General features: G+C 51.6%; 1 protein-coding gene and 1 long non-coding RNA gene across 4 annotated transcripts in view; one reads left to right on the forward strand and one right to left on the reverse strand.

Moving 5' to 3' along the window:
* Positions 1 to 247: 247 nt before the first annotated feature.
* LOC147349533 (uncharacterized) lies at positions 248 to 5222 on the forward strand. Its single transcript, XR_015149923.1, has 3 exons — positions 248 to 622; positions 4846 to 4942; positions 5052 to 5222. It is a non-coding gene; the product is annotated as an uncharacterized LOC147349533 (long non-coding RNA).
* The window catches only part of CEMIP (cell migration inducing hyaluronidase 1), a 161180-nt gene continuing 145731 nt past the window's right edge, over positions 5022 to 20470 (reverse strand). For all 3 annotated transcript variants that reach the window (XM_086364209.1, XM_086364210.1, XM_086364208.1), the window contains 7 exons: positions 19713 to 19924; positions 18324 to 18509; positions 15210 to 15414; positions 14938 to 15024; positions 13859 to 14016; positions 10052 to 10152; positions 5022 to 7964 (listed from right to left, as the gene is read on the reverse strand). In XM_086364209.1, the coding sequence (XP_086220335.1) occupies positions 7837 to 7964; positions 10052 to 10152; positions 13859 to 14016; positions 14938 to 15024; positions 15210 to 15414; positions 18324 to 18509; positions 19713 to 19924 (1077 nt within the window). In that variant the 3' untranslated portion in view covers positions 5022 to 7836. The remainder of the gene's footprint in view (positions 7965 to 10051; positions 10153 to 13858; positions 14017 to 14937; positions 15025 to 15209; positions 15415 to 18323; positions 18510 to 19712; positions 19925 to 20470) is intronic.

Here is a 20470-nt window from a genome sequence, read left to right on the forward strand (position 1 = left end):
CCTATGAACCAAACTTGATGATTTTGCCTTTGGCATTTTTCTTAGAAGACCATTCTTCATCCCCAACTTCATAGCATAGCAATCAGATGCAGTGTTTCCCCTTTGTAGTGGGAAGAGGGGAAAGATGTTCAGAAGACACAAACAAGCAAAATTCTCTTTTAGCAGCTTCTGTCTTTTAAGGGAGTTGACAAGATACTTCCAGGGGAGTGTGGTCCTTATATTCTTCCCTTCCTGCTCTGTGTAATAGTTTTGTTGAAGGTGCTGATCTGGAAGGATACAGTCTAGCAGAACTGTATCTTTTTTCTCAGCACTGTTTCAATTCCCCTCTGTTGACTCAGCCTGCAGCCTGCAAGGAAGCCAGCTAGTACCAGCTTGCAGAACCAGTGGTTAATAGCCAGGAATCTTGGGATCTGGCCATGAAACCCCTGTACCTGGAAACTGGTTGTGATGAGTGTATTTACACAATGGATACCAGCAAAAGCTACAAACCAGCGCCTTCTCTTCCTGCAGCTTAAAGCAAGTCTACTCGCACACACTGGTCTCCCCCTACTTGTGTTACGGACTGGAGTTCTTGGCCTCCTTAATCAATAACAACTGACTAGAGACCAGACGGGAGATTCAGGTGAGGCTTTGTTGGGGTCCCTGCTGCACTTTTCACTTTCCTGCATTGGGGAAGGACATGGCAACCCACTCCAGTGTTCTTGCCTGGAGAATCCCAGGGACGGGGGACCCTGGTGGGTTGCCATCTATGGGGTCGCACAGAGTCGGACACAACTGAAGCGACTTAGCAGCAGCAGCAGCAGCCGTATCAAAGGGAGCGAGAACAAACAGAAGTTTTCCTTGCTCCCTGAGGTGGGGCGAGCTTGTTCCTTACGTGGTGGGGTGAGGGTAGGGTGTGTCTGGGGTCAGGCTGGAGGGTGACTTCTATGGTTTGCCCAGCCCTTAGGTGGCACTGCGTGTGCAGGGGCATGCGCAGTACCTTGCTTTTGCTCTAGGCACTGCTAAGTGGCAGTTGGGTTTTTTGGTCTCTTTGTATCTTTGGGGTCCAGAATTTGCCCCAGCTGCTCATGTACAGTTTCTTTGTGTTTAGTTGTTGGAGGAGAGGTGTGTCCAAGCGCAAAGACTGCAGTGAAGGGTCCCGGGTCTCAGACTGTCTCATTTGGGCTTTGTTTTGGAGCCGGTGCAGGGCGATGGGGATGGAGACACGGGGCTCTTCTTTTTCTTTTTTCTGCCTTGCTCCCCACTCCACTTCTCCCAAGGCTCCCCATCCCTGCCGGCATGGTTTGGGGCACAGAGAGGGGAGGATTCAAGGAAGAGGGGTAAAAAGTCTTCAATAACTTGTGCCGTTGCAAACTGGCCTTAAGTGTCCTCTGTTGTGGCAGGTGTTATGGCTCTTTGGCCTGGGATGGTCTTCTGGATTCTTGTCCAATGCTCACTTGCCCACTTTGATCTGAGCAGTGCATCTCCCAGCTGAACACAGGTGGCACCCCTTGCTCTTTCTGCTCTGCCTTTGAGGATGCCTATAGCCTCTGCCAGGTATCCCTTCACCTGGGCAGACACCTGTGTGGGGCAGGCTTCCTTCAAGCTCACTTACTTGTGCTCTACAGTTTTTAATAATTAATATTTTTGGCCATACAGCTTATGGGTCTTAGTTTCCTGACCAGGGATTGAACTGGCGCCCCCTGCATTGGGAGCTTGGAGTCCTAGCCACTGGACTACCAGGGAAGTCCCTCCACAATGTGCTCCTGATGCATGGAAACCTCAGGCATCCTCGCCCAGCCAGTGAGTGGAGGGGCATTTCTCCAGAGACTGCTGGCTGTTCTCTTGGGAACATAGGGCAGCTGCAGCCTGTATCCACCTTATATCACCCAGGGCAAGAGCAGAGACACCTCTGGCCTCTTCTCTCCTAAATGATGGGGCAGTGAGACACCAGGGAACTCTCCTCCCCAGCTCCGGCAGCAGTCGGTGCCCCATGAGCCTAAGGTCTCAGTAAGCGCCAGCTGAGAAGTAAAATGTCCATCTTTTCTTCCTCCAGATACTTCCAGTCCCCCCACGAGAGGTTCTCTTGCCTCCCTCACTTGGCTTAGGGGTGAGCCCTTAGGAGAGGGGAACTCCCAGAGCACACTCTACTCTTCTGAATTTCCTATCCTCCGTTCTTTTGTTTTTTTCAAAATTATAGTTGATCCCAGGTGGCGCTAGTGGTAAAGAGCCTACCTGCCGGTGCAGGAGCTATGCGATGCGGGTTCAGTCCCTGCGTTGGGAAGGTCCTGGAGAAAGGCATGGCAACCCACTCCAGCATTCTTGCTTGGAGAATCCCATGGACAGAGGAGCTTGGTGGGCTACATCCATGTGGCCAAAAAGAGTTGGATACAACTGAAACGACTCTGTTTCAGGTGTACAGCAAAGTAATGTGTTTATACATATATATGTATATATTAAAAAATATTTTCCATTATAGTTTGTTACAGGATATTGAATATAGTTCCCTGTGCTATACAGTAAATCCTTGTTGTTTATTTTATACACAGTAGTGTCCATATGTTAATCCCAAACTCCTAATTTATCCCTCCCCTGCTTCCACCTTGGTAACCATAGATTTCTTTTCTATGTCTAAGAGTCTGTTTTGTAAATAAGTTCCTTCATACTATTTTTTTAGATTCCACATATGAGTGATATCACATAAGATTTGTCTTTTTTTTCTGACTTATTTCACTTAGTATGACAATCTCTAAATCTACCCATGTTGCTACAAATGACATTATTTCATTCTTTTTCATGGCTGAGTAGTAGTCCAGTGTGTATATGTACTGTACACACATGCATGCTCAGTCACTTCAGTCATGTCCGACTCTTTGCCATCCTATGGACTGCAGCCCACCAGGCTCCTCTGTCCATGGGATTCTTCAGGAAAAAATACTGGAGTGGGTTGCCAAGCTCTCCTCCCCAGGGATCAAAGCCACGTGTCCTTCTTTGTGGGCAGATTCTTTACCCTTCAGCCAGCAGTGAAGCCTTGTGCATATGTACTCCATCTGCTTTAGCCAGTCCTCTGCCTGTGGACACTTAGCTTGCTTCCATGTTTTTATGGTTTCTCCATGCAGACGGGGCCAGGTGTGCTCACCTTGTCACCTAACACCTGGCAGTGACTCCCCTCTGGGCGTCTGGTGACTGTTGAAAGGACAAGCGTGAAGGGGCCCCACGTCCACCCTCTGTCTGCACTCTAGCGTATCTCCTGCTCCTTGCACTCTGCACTGAGCTGGCTGCAGTCTCCTATTGCTTCCTTTGAGCCTGCTCTCTCAGTCCTCCCAAATGCCTTTTCTACTTCACTAACCAAAGCAGTGCACTGTGCACCTACTCAAGCAACCAAACTGCTGGCTGAGGAGTCACCAGGGACCCCCCTCCCATCGTCAGATCTCGTGGTCCCTACAAACTTCCCGTGTCTGGCTGGCCCACCTTCCCTCTCAAGGTCGCTCTCTGGTTTACGCCCAGCCATCTTCAAGCTCACACCTCTGGTTACTTTCCCAGCACCCAGGCTGTGCCTCTTATGAAAGGGCCCCATTCCTCATCTGACCTTGACCCCCAGACTGCCTCCAGTCCCATCCATGCTTAGGACCCCTGACCACTCCAGCTGAAACCGTCTCCTCTCTCAGAGCTCTCTGCCTCACCACTCACTGGGCGTGGGGACTGCAGGGTCTCCACTAGGGTCTTTTTTTTCCATTTAGTGTTATTTCTTCCCTTTTATTTATGTTTTAAAATTAATTAATTGATTATTTTTGGCTGTGCTGGGTTGGACAAAAAACCAACCCACAGAAATAGAGAGCAGACTGTGAGGGATTTGAGCATCCTCCGATTTTGGTATCCAAGGGAATCCTAGAACCAGTCCCCTGTGGATACCAAGGGATGACTTTATTTGTTTATTGACAGCTTGATAGCACCAATCTGGTGCTAGCCCCTTTAAGTGGACTGAACACACACACACACATTAGGAGCATAGATTTTTAAAAGTCCAGTGTACGAGCCCCTAAAGCTTTCTGGAAATCATTAAGAAAAAAACCTTCTCTGTTGATGGAAATGTTTTATATATTCCTTGACCAGTATGGTAACCACTAGACATATGGACTGGGCCTCCCAGATGGCGCTACTGGTGAAGAACCTGCCTGCCAACGCAGGAGACATCAAGAGACATGGCTTGAATCCCTGGGTCGGGAGGACCCCCTGGAGAAGGGAATGGCAACCCACTCCAGCATTCTTGCCTGGAGGATCCCATGGACAGAGGAGCCTGATGGACAACAGTTCATGGGGCTGCAAAGAGCCGGACATGACTGAAGTGACTTAGCATGTACACATGCAGACATATGGACTATTGAGTGCTTCAGATAGGTCAGTGTGACCAAGGAACTGAATTTTCTATTGTATTTCATTGTAATTAATCTCAATGTAGGTGGCTTTATGTGGCCAGTGGCTGCCTTACTGCACAGCACAGTTGTATGACCCTCCCATTCACCCCATTCTAAGCTGCTCACTTTCTCCTCCCCAGACCCCCAAGCCTCTCTCACCTCTGCCTAGGGTTCCCCTCTAACCTGCTTCGCCACCCTTCTTGTCTGGCAGCTTGATTTGGACCTATCTCTCCACCTTAGTCTCCATGTTCTCCCCAGACATCATGTTTGGCCTCTGCCCAAACTGTACCCATGAGGAAGAAACAGTCTTGCTTCAAGTCCAGACTGCACTAACCTCTGGCTTTTCCCCAGGGAGGGTGCTGCCTTGACAGCTTTCTGATGCTTAGGAGTAAGGACTACACAGTCCAACATGGATGTGCCAGCCACATGAATGACAGCTTTCCTCTCCTAGGACCTTCTCCACCTGCTGTCCTGAGCGCCCCCTTGTGGACAGGATGAGGTAGGACACATGACTGGTTCTTCGAAGTGAACGGCCAGTGCGGCAAAGGGTAATTTCCTGTCTTATTTTCCGTAGCTTTCTGGCTTAAAGTGAGACCCACTTTAATGGAAAATAAACAAGCAGTCAGGTGGATGACATCCTTTTTACTTTTACTACAGTACAGCAAGATTTTCCAAACCAGAGCCGATGTCTGCTGCAAGCAGAAGGTCCTGTGTACACCCCTTTCAAGCGGTCCAAAGAACATACCCAAATAAGACATTTAAGACGATTCTTCATTTCTCCGACAACAATTTCTCGAAGTGCATAATAGAATAAATAAATAGAAAATATATCTTTGTTCATAGTGACACCTACGAGAAACGTTTACATACAAAACACACTATACATCTAATTCCCGAAAAAGGACCAGCTATTTCGGCAACAGGAAAAAGACAAGCATTTCAGAGGAGTGTTTTGTTTTTTTAAAAAGGCCTAACTCATCTTGAGGCTTCCAAACAGAAAGAACAACAGGAACAATTTTCTAAGCAGTAAGAAAATTTGTGCTACCAAGAACATGCCCAGACACGGGCTCTTGGTGAACGGTTTTGGAAGGAACGTTATATGCACAGATCCTGTGCTGTTTGACAAATGTACAACTCTGAGGATTTTCAAATAGATATTTTCTTTACATAAACTGAACCAAAGACAGTTAACATTCCTGGCCATCGGAAGTGATCGCACCCTAAGTGGTTCACAGTGTGAGACCCTTGCATTAAGAGTTTAGGAAAACTCAACAGGACTATAGACGAAAAGAACATGAGGTCATCTGAACTCTCCTCCCCACGGCCTCTGATCTTCCTGGAAGAGGTCCCTCCAGGGACTCGGGCCTCTGAAGCTGCCGTGTCCTTAGAGGCAGAGTCCCACCATCACCCCCTAGCAGCTGAAAGACTTCTTTAGTGGGAAAAACCTCTTTGGTGACTGGCTCACCCTGGGAGCGGGGGGTGGACTTAAGGCTGAGCCTCACTGGGTGCAGCTGAACAGACAGGGACAAGAAGGAGTTTGTGGTTGGGGCAGGAGAGGGGACAGACGTGGTCATCATGAGACCCAGAGTGACCCTGGGGTCTCATGAGACAGTATAAACCACAGACAGAGTTTTCCTTTTCCAGAGCTCTCCTGGCTCTCCAAGGTGGGCAGTTCTTTAAGAGGGCCTGGGGTGGATGGACCCTGGAGAGCCACCTAGCCAGCCCCCCAAAGATGTGTCGGGGTGGCCTGACACTGTCTGCTGGGCGTGCCTGCAGACCTGCAGATGCAGATAGCACCAGTGCAGTTATTGCGGTGGCTGGGCGCCCCTCCAGAGGGCAGGTAAGTTTGAGCCAAGTGGAGGCTGCAGGGCCTCCAGAGCCCACAGGAGGGTGCCCTTGTGTGCACGGTGAGGGGGCCGGGGCAGAAACAGTCCTGGCCAACAACTCTCTTTCTAGTCTCATCTTTTCTCCCTTCAGCGGGGCTTGTCCTTCAGGAACGCCTGGCCCCTCCGGCCGGCAGTTGAGGCAGCGTGGTGTGGCAGTGAGTGTGGGGAGTGGGGGCTCCCATCTTGGCCCTGCTCTGGCCGTGTGGTTCTTCCCTTTCTTGGAGTCTCATCGTCCCGTCTCTACAACCAAGGCTTTGGACTAGGTGTCTCCTAAGGCCCTTTCTGGTTCCGAAAGCCCGGCGCCCTGAGGTGTGAGCGCTTCTCGGGGGCTCCCCAGTGAGGAGCAGATGGGCCTCTCATGGAGGAGCCCACCTTTTTCAATTTGACTCCAGCCTCTGTTGGAGTCATAGGTGGGGCCGGCTGGCCCACACTTTGGGTGTCAGGGGCCCACCAGCCCTCCCTGTGATGCATGCTTCTCTGCTACGGGGGTCCAGCGAGTCCAGGGCAATGGGCCACCTTGAAGTCATCCAGCTTCAGCAGGAAGGGCTCAGCCTCTGAATGCTGCAGAGGCTGCCCCATCCTTGCCACCCATAAGCCCCCTGCCCTTCATCCCTACGAGCCCAGGGCCTCTCCTGCAAGAAGCTTCCAGACCCACCTGAGCACGTAAACCCTTTCTTTCCCTCTTGGGAACTGGCACGGCCCCCTTTGAGCCCTCTCAGCTTTCTCTGCCTAGCATCAGAAGGCACTCACACCGACCGTCTGTTGTGCCAGACAGCCGAGCCCCTCACCCTGGGCCTTGCTTCTCACGCCTCCATCCTGGCTGCCCGGAGCGCCAGCGTCATGGATGTCGGCTGAGAAGAATGTTCTTGCCTACCGCGGGACTCCAGACACAGCGTGAGAAGCCACAGACTTCTGGGCTCTCAGAACTGAAAGGGCCTTTAAAAGTCACCTAGTCCGACTCATGGCCTGGGCGCCAAGTCTCCTGAGAGGCTGACCTCCTCCGGAGGCAGGCTCGTCCTCCCCGAGGGCAGCTGGTTCCATCTCGGTGCGCTGTCTACACCTGAGCTCTGAACCCGGTGGAGGTCGGGTCCTGCTTACAGGAATGAGGATTCTTCCTGCACCTCCCACCCTAACATTGTGCTGGAGAGCATGGAGATCTGTGAGTGACCCCGCCCTCCCACCCCCAGGCTGCCTCCCAGCTGGAGCAGAACTCCTGCCAAAGGGGACCTTTTTTGCCAGTAGAGCCCATGGCTCCCTGTGGTCCCCACAGCCCCCACTGCAGAGGCACAGATAGAGAGACCCCTGGGAGGCTGCAGGGAGGAGAAGGTTTGCAGCATCAGCCCACATGGCCCTGGGGCTGCAGGTAGACACTTGAGGGGGGTGGGCGGCAGCACCAGGGGGCTCAGAAGCCTCCCCCTGGCCCATCAGGGCTGACACATGGCCTTCCCCGGCAGCTGCCAGATGGGGGCTGTGGGAACCGGCCTCGCTGCCCCGGGCCGCTGCCCAGACTCCAGTGTCAGGGTCCACTGTGGGGGCGCACGGGGTGGCGGCGGTCCTCACAGCTTCTTCTTCCTCACCACCGGGATGGGCACCACTTGGAAGATTTTGGCGTGGTGGTCCTCAGTGTCCAGGGTCACCCAGGTGGGCCGGAAGCTGCCTTTGAAGCCAACGAACACCATTTTCTCTGCAAAGCAGTAAAGTCGCGTAAGCATAAACTTCACGAGAGAATGGCTGTGTACCCACTGCCTCCTGGGGTTCCCCATTGCCGTTCCCTGGCCCCCACCAGGCACCCTCTCCTCTAGCTGCACTGGACTGTGTCTCCCTGGGAAGAGCTTTGTGCCGTGTTACCAATGGTGCCTGGCGTTGGTCTGTACAGGGCACACAGGGTCTCACCTGAGCCTCCAGTACCAGTGTGGAGTGCTGGCTCTGCTCTATGCAGGGGATCCCCTCCAAGAAACCAGTTGCCATCAAGCTGACCCTAAAATTAGCAGCAAGTGCCTGCTCCTCTCTTAAGTCCTGTGTCCCCATCTGTCAAGTAATGGCATTCAACTACAAGATCTTTGCCCTGGCGCCAATATCCCGTGGCTTTAGAAGGAAGTTCTGAGCAGCAGAGAAATTTGCCCAGGGGCCCTGAGCAGATGGTGTGGCCCGGCCAGAGCTCTAGAATCCCAAGCCCCATGCAGGGCCTTCTGTCCCATAGCTCAGAGCTCGGCCCCGTCCGAGGGATGTGGGTATCCACGTTGACACTGGGGAATGGCCTCGCCTGGTAGGTTGTACACATGCATCACCCCGGGAATGTGTCCCTTGACTGAACAACGTCACCTTTATGTTCATCAGTTTTTGGCAACAGGGTCTTCATTAATTGATTTTTTTTTTTTGCCCAGTCATCTAGCATGTGGGATCTTTGTTCCCTGACGAGGGATTGAACCTGTGCCCCGAGTATTGGAAGGCAGATTCTTAACCACTAGACCACTGGGGAAGTCCCAGGGTCCTAATTTAAGGCACACAGGCCCCCTAGATGCTTTCAGTACTGGGCTGGGGAAGACGCTTCTCTTTTCCTTGTTTTCTCTTTTGGCTCATTGGAAGGACTTTCATTGTTTCTGAATTTTCTCTGCGAGAGGCTTGGGATAAACTTTCCATATGACAGGCTGCTAGCTTTGATGTGTTTTGCAGTCAGGATGGCCTGGCTGCTAAGGATGGCTGGCTTTGAGTTAGAATATTAGGATCCAAATTCTAATCTTAAATGACTAATTCTTGAGTGGCTCTACCTTAAATGGAAATCACAGTACCTGTCTTGCAGGTTATTAGTGAATAACAGATCTTTATAGGATGTTCAGCAAGGCACAAGGCTGGGCATTTACATGATAACTATTGGGTTGGTCAAAAAGTTCATTCACATTTTTCTGTTAAAAAAAAAAAAAACAAACAGAAACAAATACGATGTTCTATAACGTCGTATGGAAAACCCAAATGAACATTTTGGCCAACCCAATACAGTGGACATTATTATCAGGAAGGTTGCTTGGCCTCCTCTCTCAGCCTCCCCAAGGACTCTCTCATCACACTGATGATGGTGATGAAATGCTGACATTTTTGTCCTGGTTGGCTTCCTCCCCGAGGGGCCTGTGCCAGGCTTTATGGCAGAAGAGCTGTGTGACGTTGGACAAGCCATATATATTCTCAAATGAGAGCTTTGCCAGCTACAAAGGACTGTACAAACGCTGACCATTGGCAGGAAAGCTGGGGCAGAGGTAGTGACTCTGGCCGATCCAGGCAGCAGGAACTGAGGCAGGAGGGTCAAACTGAGCCCCGTGGATTGTTGTTTTTCATTCGCTAAGTTGTGTCCGACTCTCTGTGACCCCATGGTATCTCACCAGGCTCCTCTATCCAGGGAATCTTCCAGGCAAGAATACTGGAGTGGGTTGCCAGTTCCTCCTCCAGGGGATCTTCCCGACCCAGGAATGAACCTCATGTCTCTTGCATTGGCAGGTGGGTTCTTTACATTGAGCCACCAGGGAAGAAGAAGCCCTTTCTGCTGATACTTTTGTGGATTAAAAGGGCCATTTGCTGAGTTGATGGGGTGTCTGATCACATGTTAGAATGGCATTGCTGCAGGGCAGGGACGCTGACCAGGGAGCCTCTTGCCCTGCACAGCTGTGGACTGCTGGTTGTGTTGAAGATTCTGAGGTCACACCAGGTTTGAGGGGAAGTGCTCTGGCCTCAGCAGGAGGCCCGGGCATCCAGACTCAGGATCAATGCAAGAACCCTTACCTTTTAGTTTGAGCCCCTTGTGTGCCCCGAGTTTTTCCAGCACTCTGGTCCATGGCCCTCTGGAGGTGTATCTTCCCTTTGATGCCATGAGAACTATGGAACTGAACCAGAAAGGACAAATGAGAGGCCTGGATGACAAAGTGGGGTAAGGGATTCCCGGGCAGGGATGCTGCATGGTGGCTGGTGGGACTTGAGTCAGCAGTGCCCAGAGCCCTGCCAGGGACTGGGGGAGAGCAGGATTGTGTGCCGGGCTGACTGGCTCTTTCCATGTGATGACCGACATCCTGAACACCCTCCCACACGTCTGGCTGCAGTTGGTGCCCGTGATCTTCTCTCTGAGCCTGCTCTCAGCTCACTGCTGCTCCATGGCTGTCCCCAAAGAGGACAGAGCTGGCACACAGAGCCCACCATCGGGGACCAGCACCGACGCCAGAGCCCGGCATACAAACGACTTCAGTGTGCATCTCTTAACCTGAAGGTACAAGGATTGTGTAGGACCCGATGGAAATGTGGTGATGGAGGAAGCAGAGTGTTGAGTCACCCTGTGCTCAGGGGAGGGTTAACCCCTCAAGATCATGCCTCCCCATCTCCGCTCAGGCAAGACAGTGTGACTGTTCCATGCTACAGATGGGGAGATGAAGGCACATGGTTACTAAGCGCTGGGTTGAACAAAAACAATGGAAAAACCTGAATGAATTCTTTGGCCAAGCCAATAGCTAGGACGACCTGCCGAAGGGGAGCCGTGCCTGGGGTGGGAGGAGGAGCAGGCCTGGGGCTGCCCAGACTGAAGGGCTCGACTTGCAAGAGTCCTGCTGAGGAGCTGAGATCTCTAGTCCCCTGGCCTGGGTGCGATCAGGCCAAAGTGCTGGAGGACGGCCATTGTGGGGGTCCACACAGCTGCTGGGCCAGACGGCAGGAAATGCACACCTCCCCCAGGAACAGAAACAGGGACAGAGGCCCACTGGGGCTTCTAGTTTTCCTCTCAGAGGAATCCTGTGACCACAGACCACAGTCCAGACATGGAAAAACTGTATAGGACTCTGGAAGCCGTTATTACCCCCATATGTGTCCCATAGGGAGCAGAAAGACAGCTGTCAAAATGTAAAGAGCTCGTGTGTGGGAAGAGCAGAGAGGAGGGGAGCTGGGCTGCCCCGGCTCCTCTGGATCACAGAGGGCTGGGGAGGAGGAGGGCAGTGCGTTGTCAACAACCTTGACTCTGGATTCTAGATCCGGGGTCTGTTCCCAGGAGACTGTCCCCGTCGCTCCCATTCAGAAATAAAGCTAACACCCCTTTGGCTCAGTGAAGCCTCCTTGCTGGGCTGGACTCAAATGAAGAGCATGTCCTCTGGGAGTGGGGAGGGAGATGGACAGAGCTACTCATGTGTCCTGGCCTCCTGGCAGCACCGGAAGCTGCCTGTACTCTTCAGGGGCCCCTCTCTGCCTGGCCTGAGCTTCTCATGCCCACTGAGCCCCCACACCTGTCAACATGAGGCTCCCGAGGGTGCTGACAGAGGCAGCCCCCGGAAGCCATCCTGGAAGGCTCTGATGGGAGCAGTTGCGTCCTCCTTTCCCTGGGGCTGGGGTGGCCCCGTGGATGGGGTGGGAAGGTGGGGCCACCTGGCTGGGACCTGGGGGGACAGTGGGGTGGGACCTGCCTTGCGTTATTCCTTCAAGCCCTGCTGCTCTCCCTGAGGTTGGAGGGGTACCCGGATCTTGCCTGGGTACCCAGCGCCAACCCAGGGCGTGCTTCACAGCAGGTACTTGGTGAGGGCTATCCCCAGCAAGGTGCACTGGGGCTGCAGCATGGGCTGAGAGGAGCCCTGGATGGGGAGGCCCTACGCCTCTCACCCCTGGTTTTCAACAGAGCAGCTCTGCATTTCGGTTTCTTTCTTTTTTTTTTTTAGTTTGCTTGGGCTCAGTAGTTGCAACGCACTGGAGCTTAGTTGCTCTGCAGCACCTCAGTTGTGGTCAGGGATCAAACCCTTGTCTCCTGCATTGCAAGGCAGATTCTTAACCATTCAGACCACCGGGGAAGTTCCTGCATTTCCGTTTCTTATTGTAGGCTTCTGCATCCTATTTCATTTCCAGGAAAAGTCCTCTGGCCCCAAAAGGCACAGAAACTAAAAATCTCTAGATGATCCTCTTTTTCCCCAAATCAGCTAATCTCCTGCTTCGGTATGAATCTGCATGTGAAAACATGATGCTGAAGAAGCACATGACCAAAGGTGGTCAAGCACCACCCTGTCTTTGGAATCTCACACAGCGTCCAGTTCAAGTCAGGCCCTCATATAGCATCTGGGAAGCACTTGGTTTTCATCAGTAAATATTTTCCAAGCACCTCCTGGATGACAGGTACCACATGGAGCACTTAGACTGCCCGCTAGTCCAGGTTGTGGCTTTGGAGTGAGTTCTCCATTATATCAGAAATGAAAATATGAGTTGGATATGATCCCCGTACTGCTGTATTTAAAATGGATAACCAGCCGAGACCTACTGTACAGCACATGGAACTCTGCTCAGGGTTATGTGGCAGCCCAGATGGGAGGGGAGTTTGGGGGAGAATGGATACATGTATGTGTGTAGCTCAGTCCCTTTGCTGTCCATCTGAAACTATCACAACACTTAATTGGCTATTCGCTAATATAAAATAAAAGGCTTAAAAAAATAAAAATCTAGACCCTAGATGAGGGAGCAGATACATCCACTGGTCCTCTGTGGGGGCAGGGATGGGTAGAAACTTTTGGTTGGATCAGAAGAGACCTCACCAAACAGGTGATGTGTGAGTTAGTTTTGGAAGGTGGCAGGGAAATTACCCCTAGGAAAGGGGACAGGGGACACCTGTGTTTAAGAAGCTCACTGCCCCCTCGCCCCCCGCCCCCGCCAATATGGTGGGTGGATTCAAGTTGGGGAGGCTGGGCGAGGGAGTCTGTTGGGTCACTGTCTGACAGTGTGGGTGGCAGAGTGGAGGCAATGGAGAGGGTGTCCTGGGATAAAAGCAGGGCAGCCACGATGCAGGCAATTGACAGGTGTGATTACTGAGTGTGGTGATGTCAAAACGAAAGAAAGACCAGAACCAAATGTGATGCCTGGACTCTGGTGTAGCTAGTTGCCTGGATGGGAGATGACGATTTCACCAAAATGTGGCCAAGAGGGTTGGCTGGTTTAGAGGATTAAAAAAAAAAAAATGATGAGAATTCAGTTCCATAGGGGACATTTGGGTGGCAGAGTCCAAGTGGCCGTTGGATAAAAATATCTGGCATTTAGGAGGGAGACGGGGGCTGGAGAGGCTTGGCAGCCACCAACATTTGGATTGCAGCGAGTGCGGGCGGGGATGAGCTCACGCTGGGAGAGTGTGCCGGGTGGGGGCGGAGGGCCGGGGCAGGCTTCTCATGTGTAGCTGGTAGACTCGGCCTGACCTACATTCACAGTGGCCCCGGCTCCCATCTCAGAGGCACCAGGTAGGGAGGCTTCCTGGCCAGCTCCCACCATGGATGGGCAGACCCCTGTTGTTATTGTTCAGTCGCTCAGTTTTGTCTGACTGTTTGCAACCCCATGGACTGTAGCCCGCCAGGCTCCTCTGTCCATGGAATTCTCCAGGCAAGAATACTGGACTGGATTGCCATTTTCTTCTCCAGGGGATCTTCCTGACCTAGGAACTGAACTCGTGTCTCCTGCATTGCCAGGCAGATTCTTTACCAATGAGCCACCTGGGAAGCTGTGGACAGTGCGTGGAGGCTCCCTAAGCTTCCTCAGCCTGGACTGTGATGCAGGCCCCAGGGACAGGGAGGGGGCCTCGGCCAGACTCACTTGTCGGGGATGGTCGCCACGTAATTGAAGAGCTGCCAGGGGATGCCCTGCAGGATGGCATTCCTGAAGCCGGTGTGGTTCAGTACCTGCCCGTGCCTCCCGTCAATCACCACCACCTGGATGCCGTCTTCCAAGCTGGGGTACTTCTTCCCATCCACCTGCAGATGACAGGCAACACAGAGTGTGACATGGAGGCGGGGAGGGGTCCCGAAGGCATCAGAGTCCTGAGGCTCTCCTGCCCACATGGGTCCCCTGTAGGCTCTGAAGGCAGAGGGTGTCAGTACAGCTGTTCAAAGCATAAAACCCACTTCAGTCAGTTCCTGCAGCCCTGCCTAGTGGCTGAAGGATGTGTGTGTGTGTGTGTTTGTGTGCATGCTCAGTCGCTCAGTCATGTCTGACTCTTTATGACCACATGGACTGTAGCCCACCAGGCTCCTCTGTCCATGGGATTTCCCAGGCAAGAGTGGGTATACTGGAGTGGGTTGTCATTTCCTCCTCCAGGGGATCTTCCCAACCCAGGGATCGAACCTGTGTCTCCTGCGTTGGGAGGCAGGTTCTTTACCACTGAGCCACCTGGGATGGCCTCCCCCTCAAAAGACACGTTTACTGCAACCTTTGGGAGTGACCGTATTTGGAGCAAGGGCCTTTGCAGATGTAATTAAGTTAACGATCTCAAGATGAGGTCATCCTAGATTTCGGATGGGCCCTAAATCCAAAGTTAGATATCCTTATAAGGACAAGGAAGAGGGAGGTCTGAAACTCAGTCACATGGGGGAGAAGACCACAGGAGGACAGCGGCGGAGGCTGGGGGAACACAGCTGTGAGCTGGGAAGGGGGGCATCCAGGCTGCTGGTGGCTGCAGAAGCTGGAGGAGGCCAGGGAAGGACTCGCCCTCAACACCTGCAGGAGGAGACAACCCTGGCAGCCCCATGGTGTTGGGCATCCAGCTTGTGAACTGTGTGGGGAAGGTTCTGTTGTCTTCAGCCACCTGGCTGGCAGTCACTGGCAACCACAGCCCTAGGCACTGACACAAGGTCTCAGTGACCAGAGATGCCCCGGGCACGGGGACGGTGGCTTACTTGGATGTACGCCAGGTCGTTCAGCAGGTGGAAGAAGCGCTGCTTGGCACTCTCCATCTTCACCTCCAGGAAGTGGTCCTTTGTCTTCTGGAGAAAAAACAAAAACCCAGGGCGGGTGTCAGGTTCGGGGGGTCCAGCGTCCAGCTCGAGGGCTGGTCGGCCTCTTCACTTCCCTGTAACCCCTCAGCCATGGGAAAGGGTTTAAAGAGGGGAGCAGAGGTCCGGAGAGGAGCCTGAGGGCCCTGGGGCTCAGCTGGCTGTTGGCCACTCACCAGCAGAGGACCAAAGAGCTTCTTGGGCATGGGCACGTCCACGATGGCCTTCTCCGTGAACTTGGGGTAGGCCGTGGCCGCGCAGTCGCTGATGCCTGCGTTCTTTGGGATCAGAGCTTTAATCTTTATCCTCTCGCAGCCCTTCACAGAACAGAAGGCAAACTTCTCTCTCTCGTTCTGAGCTTTCAGCTTCAGGAAAAGCAGCCTGCACACAGGAGCAGAGCGGGCGGTTCCCTTTGGTATCCACATCTTCCTCCTCCCCCCACCCGCTTTCTTCCTCCCTCTGCCTCCGCACTCTGTGCTGGCCACAGAACTAGACCCAGTGGGCCCCACAGAATGGAGGAGCACCCCTCCACCTCCACAAGGTTGTACGTGGTTGGAGAAATGAAAAAAAATGCACTGAAGATAAAGCTAATACTGACAATTTTCATTTTCCGAGCACTTACTCTCTGCTATGCTAGGCACATGCCATCAACGGACCTATCTCATTTAACCCTCAGACAATCTTATCAGGTGTCCTAGGCCATAGCAGAATAGAAGGTAGCCATTGAAGGCAGGTGCTCAGAACGTAAGAAAGGGTAACACATTTGTCAGGCAGAAAGATCATGGAAAACAGCCCTAAGAATTAAAAAAGCCTGAGGCTGGCTTTCTACACAGGAAACAAGCATCCTACAACCCAGCTCGTCCCTGAGGCTGTCACTGAATTAAAGCCCAGTGTGATAATCAATAGGTATAATGATGAGCTAAGCAACCAATAAAAGGGGTGAATTAAGCAGCAGAATCTGCTCTAAGGGGAAAATCGTAAATTAAACATTTTTTTGATCAAAAAAGGTTCAATTTGTTTAGTGACAGTTTCCATTTGAAAAATTCACACATCTGGAACAAAGCAATTCTCATGATCCTAAAAGAAGATATTAGGCATAGATGATGCGATGAAGACTTCACCTTATTTACATTTTTTCAGTCATAATAGTTTCTGCTATTATATGAGGGGTATTTAATTCCTTCTCTAGTTTTCATACGGAGGGAGTTTTCTAAACACTCCTGGGCCCATCCTGTCCCCTCACTGACGTTTTCCCAGGGAAAGTGGAGTGGCTCATTTGACTGCTGGGTGTGGGGATATAGGTCAGCCAACGGGGTGGGATGGGGGGAGGCTCTGGTCTGCCCCCCATGTACCCCGTTGTTGTTTAGTCGCTAAGTCGTGTCTGACTCTTTGTGATCCCATGGACTGTAGCCCGCCAGTCTCCTCTGTCCATGGGATTTCCGAGGCAAGAATACTGGAGTGGGTTGCCATTTCCTTCTTCAGAGGATCTTCCTGACCCAGGGATTGAACCCAAGTCTCTTGCATTGGTAGGCGGATTCTTAACCGCTCAGCCATCAGGGAAGCTGTTCCTTACTATTTACACGCCACTTGGAAGTTATTTCCTATGGCATTCATTATCTTCATGAATATTACTGCAGGCATGAACATTACCCAGGTCCTAAACCCTAAAGACCATGCTATAATCTCCACGGGTATCAAAAAGGAATGAGTTTTATTCACAAATACCACAGTCATATGAACATGGGATGCTTTCCTTTAATATTTTGGCATAGGCATCGGAATATCAAAGACAGTATGCTGACTTCTTGAAAAACAGGCTTTCCTGTGGGACGTCAGATGAGTCTACTGTCATTGCCAGGGTTCCCCAGGCAAGCTTTTCTCCTCCACTGGACTAGGAACTTCATAGCTGAGTTATTTGAACTCTTGTTTCGTCTTTTATCTTGGTGTGCTATTTTGTTTTTCAAAAATCATATGGTCAAATGAAGAGTTTTCAAGTAAGAATGAGCAAAAAAAAAATTAGTTTCCTTTCCAAAGCTTATAGAAAAACAGCTCCAGCATTGCATGGCGGCTCATTCAGGGCTACTTATGAATCACAACGCTGGTTTCAGCGTCATTGCATGGCCACCCTCATGAAATAAGTAGCCTAGAGCTGGGTAGAGGCACCCAGTATTGGGAAGCTCTGCTCACCAGTAGCTCTGTCATCAGTGAGACAGGTTCCTCTTCACCTGCTGTCCTGTCTGCCCCACCAGTGGTTTAGAACTGATGTGGGGAAGGGGTGCTCTGTGCTGCCTCTCCAGACCCCAGCATTTTTACTTACACTTCTGACTTTCAAATCTGAATTTCCCTTTAATCAAATTGATAAAGCCCTATCTTTATAGATATTTCTAAGCATCCTCTATTTCCTAAATGTTGATTTCAATTCAAGGGTGGAAAAAAAAGTACAGCAGTTTCCCTGATGTCCAGTGACTAAGACTCTTGGTTCCCAGTGTAGGGGGCCTGGGTTCCATCCCTTCTGGTCAGAGAACTAGATCCCATATGCTGCAACTGAGAGTTCGCATGCCTCAACTAAAGATGCCATGAGCCACAACTAAGACCCAGAGCAGCCAAATAAATAAATAAAAATATTTTTTAAAAAGAAAGGAAAAAAATGAATATCAAACAATATTTTACCCTTAGTCTCTGGAGAGTTGGCTAACAACAGGCTCATGGCTCTGCAGACATGTCAGCATTCTTAAGATGTCAGAGTAATTCTCTCTCTCTCTAGGGAAGGTGACCTCCTAGCTCCCTGTCTCCAGGAACAGGGACTCTGTCCCTGTGATGTCCCTACTGAATAGGACCTAGTGCAGTTCAGCAAAAAGGGGAGGATGTGGAGGTACAGAGAGGTATGTGCTCAAGACCAGCCGTGCCGAGTTCGTGCTAGGTTCTCTGAACAAGTTGTTCGTTACCCTTCACCCTGTGCCTCCTCTGCTTATTTCTGAATCAAGGATGATATCATCTGCTCTGACTGTGGTGTAAGGAGTTGAGGTCATGTGCCACATTTTCTCAGTTCTAAGATTCACTGCTTTCACATTGTTTCTCCTAAAATAGGTGGATTCTCTACAATCCACGTGTATATTAAGAGCATGCTTGTTTTCCTCCCAAAGCTTCACAGCTTTAAAAACAATGTCACTGGTGGATGATACAATCCACCTGAGATCAGAAGTGCCTGGGAAAGGGTATTAGGTTACCCATTGCATGGTGGGTCTGGGATTACTGGAAAGGCTAGGGGACAACCTAAGAGGGCTCCTCACCCCGAGTCCTCGTCCCAGTAGTAGTGGCTGCGGCCAGGGTGGCTCTGCTCCACTTTGTCCATCTGTGAGGTCTTCACGAAGATGCCCGTCTTGGACGTCTGCTTCAGCAGGCGATTGTGGACGTCCGAGAGGATGGAGAAGGTGGTGCCCCGGGGGTAGCAGAGTCCCACTCGGATCCAGTCGCCCCTAGAACCGGAAGGACAGTCATCAGGTGACGAGTAAGGATGTCCCAGCCACGGGGCCTCTTCGGTGTGCACTGGACAAAGACCCAAGCATCCTCCACCGAATGGCATGTCCACTTTTCAGTGGGGAGTTTTGAAAGAACATTTGCTGTTGGTCATGATTGGGTCACATGGTGTTCAAGGACAGAGGGAGAGATGATGACTGGAATGGATGATGGCAATGGGTCAGTGGGGTGTCCCCAGGGTCTGCAGTGTGTGTTCCATGTGGAATATTGGCTAGGAAAAATAAAAAGACCTTCTTTCAACAGGGCTAGGAGCTTCCCTAGTGGCTTAGATGGTAAAGAATCTGTCTGCAATGCAGGAGACCTGGGTTCAATCCCTGGGTCAAGAAGATCCCCTGGAGAGGGGAACAGCCACCCACTCCAGTATCCTTGCCTGGAGAATTCCATGGACAGAGAAGCCTGGTGGGCCACAGTCCAGTGGGTTGCAAAGAGCGGGACAAGACTCAGAGACTAACACTTTCACTTTTTCACTTCAACAGGGCCAGAGTGAAAAAACCAGGGTCTGTAAGATCTGGATTCAGCCCCTTCCTGGTTCAGCCTGATTGTGGGGCCCATCTCAGCTCTCTGGGTCTTCTTTTCTGCATCTGATAAATGTCTGTCTCACAGGAATACTGTGCCAAGTTAATGATGTTCATGCACAGAAGATACGTGACATAAACAAATACATGAAGCCCTCTCCAGATGCCCTCAGCTTCACCCCTTCACCTCACAGAGTCTCGTCTCTTTCTGTAAAATGGGAACGCCAGGGATTTTTGCCATAGGTCGAGCACTTTGTAAAGCCAGGTGCTGGGTGAAATGCCTGCCGTACACTCTCACACTCCATCCTCACTACAACTCTGCAAAGTAACACTATGTAGGCTCATCTCCTAGATGAAGAAGGAACAGAGGTTCCGAGGGTCAGACACCCTGTGCGAGGTCATCCACGCGCGGAACAGGGCCTCACTCCGCGTCTTCTGCCTCTTAACCACGAGGTGATGTCAAGCCCGCTAGGTGCACCCTCGTGCAGGGGTGATGTGGGCTAGCCTGGGGTTCTGTGAACAGTAAGCCCAGGACTTTGAAATGAGGCCCTGTTATCACCATAGCTTTGAGCGGGGCCAGGGCAGCTGTCCCCAGGTCACCTTGCTCCTATGACGCCCCCCACTCACTTGTTGAAGTTGATGAGCCAGATGGTGAGCTCAGACGGGGCGGTCTGGTCCCAGTGGATGGTGTAGCCCTTCTGCAGGGTGATGACTGGCTGGTACTGCTGGTAGTGCGTGCTCCTGGTCAGGGCCCCCTCCAGGTAGAGAGGGTGGTTGGGGAAGTCATTCTTGATGATCTTCATCCGCAGATTATTGGTCTTGTAGGCCTGAATGTACATCTTTTAGAGCCCAAAAAGGAAACACACAACGGGGTAATTACCAGGGGTCATCCCGGGAGCATCTGGTTAACATCTGAGCACAGAGTACACTTTCACAAGCACTTGCTCTTCACAGAGCCCTTTTTAGAAAGCTTGAATGAAAGGAGGCCAAATAAGGGGGCATCTCTTTCTGCTGGTGAATGCGGTCCTAGTTGTTCTGTGCAAGCCAGCCAATGCTCTCCATTCATCTTCAAAAAAGCACTGTTGAGGGGAGACTAGTGGGAACTTGGGGGGTGTCTGCTTAATTGTTAGAGAGCAAATTGGGGGGAAAGTCAGGGGGATCAGGAAGGAGGAGGAGGGGAGAGAGGATTTTCACACTTCTGCTGCAGAAGTAACTCCCCTGTAACAGCTACTGTCCTGTCTGCATTTGAGAAAGAGCCTGGCATGTGGCTGACTTCTCCCTCTCATCCTTGGTGTATGGCTTGAGTGGCCGGTCCCTGTGGCTCTCGGCACACATCGGGTGACCAATGGTGTCTCATTTCAGAGGCAAACATGCAAGCAAGACTG

The sequence above is a fragment of the Bos grunniens genome, chromosome 21, assembly GCF_055505025.1.
Source record: "Bos grunniens cultivar Pamir isolate PY7600 chromosome 21, Bosgru_T2T1.0, whole genome shotgun sequence".
NCBI classification, from domain to species: Eukaryota; Metazoa; Chordata; class Mammalia; order Artiodactyla; family Bovidae; genus Bos; species Bos grunniens.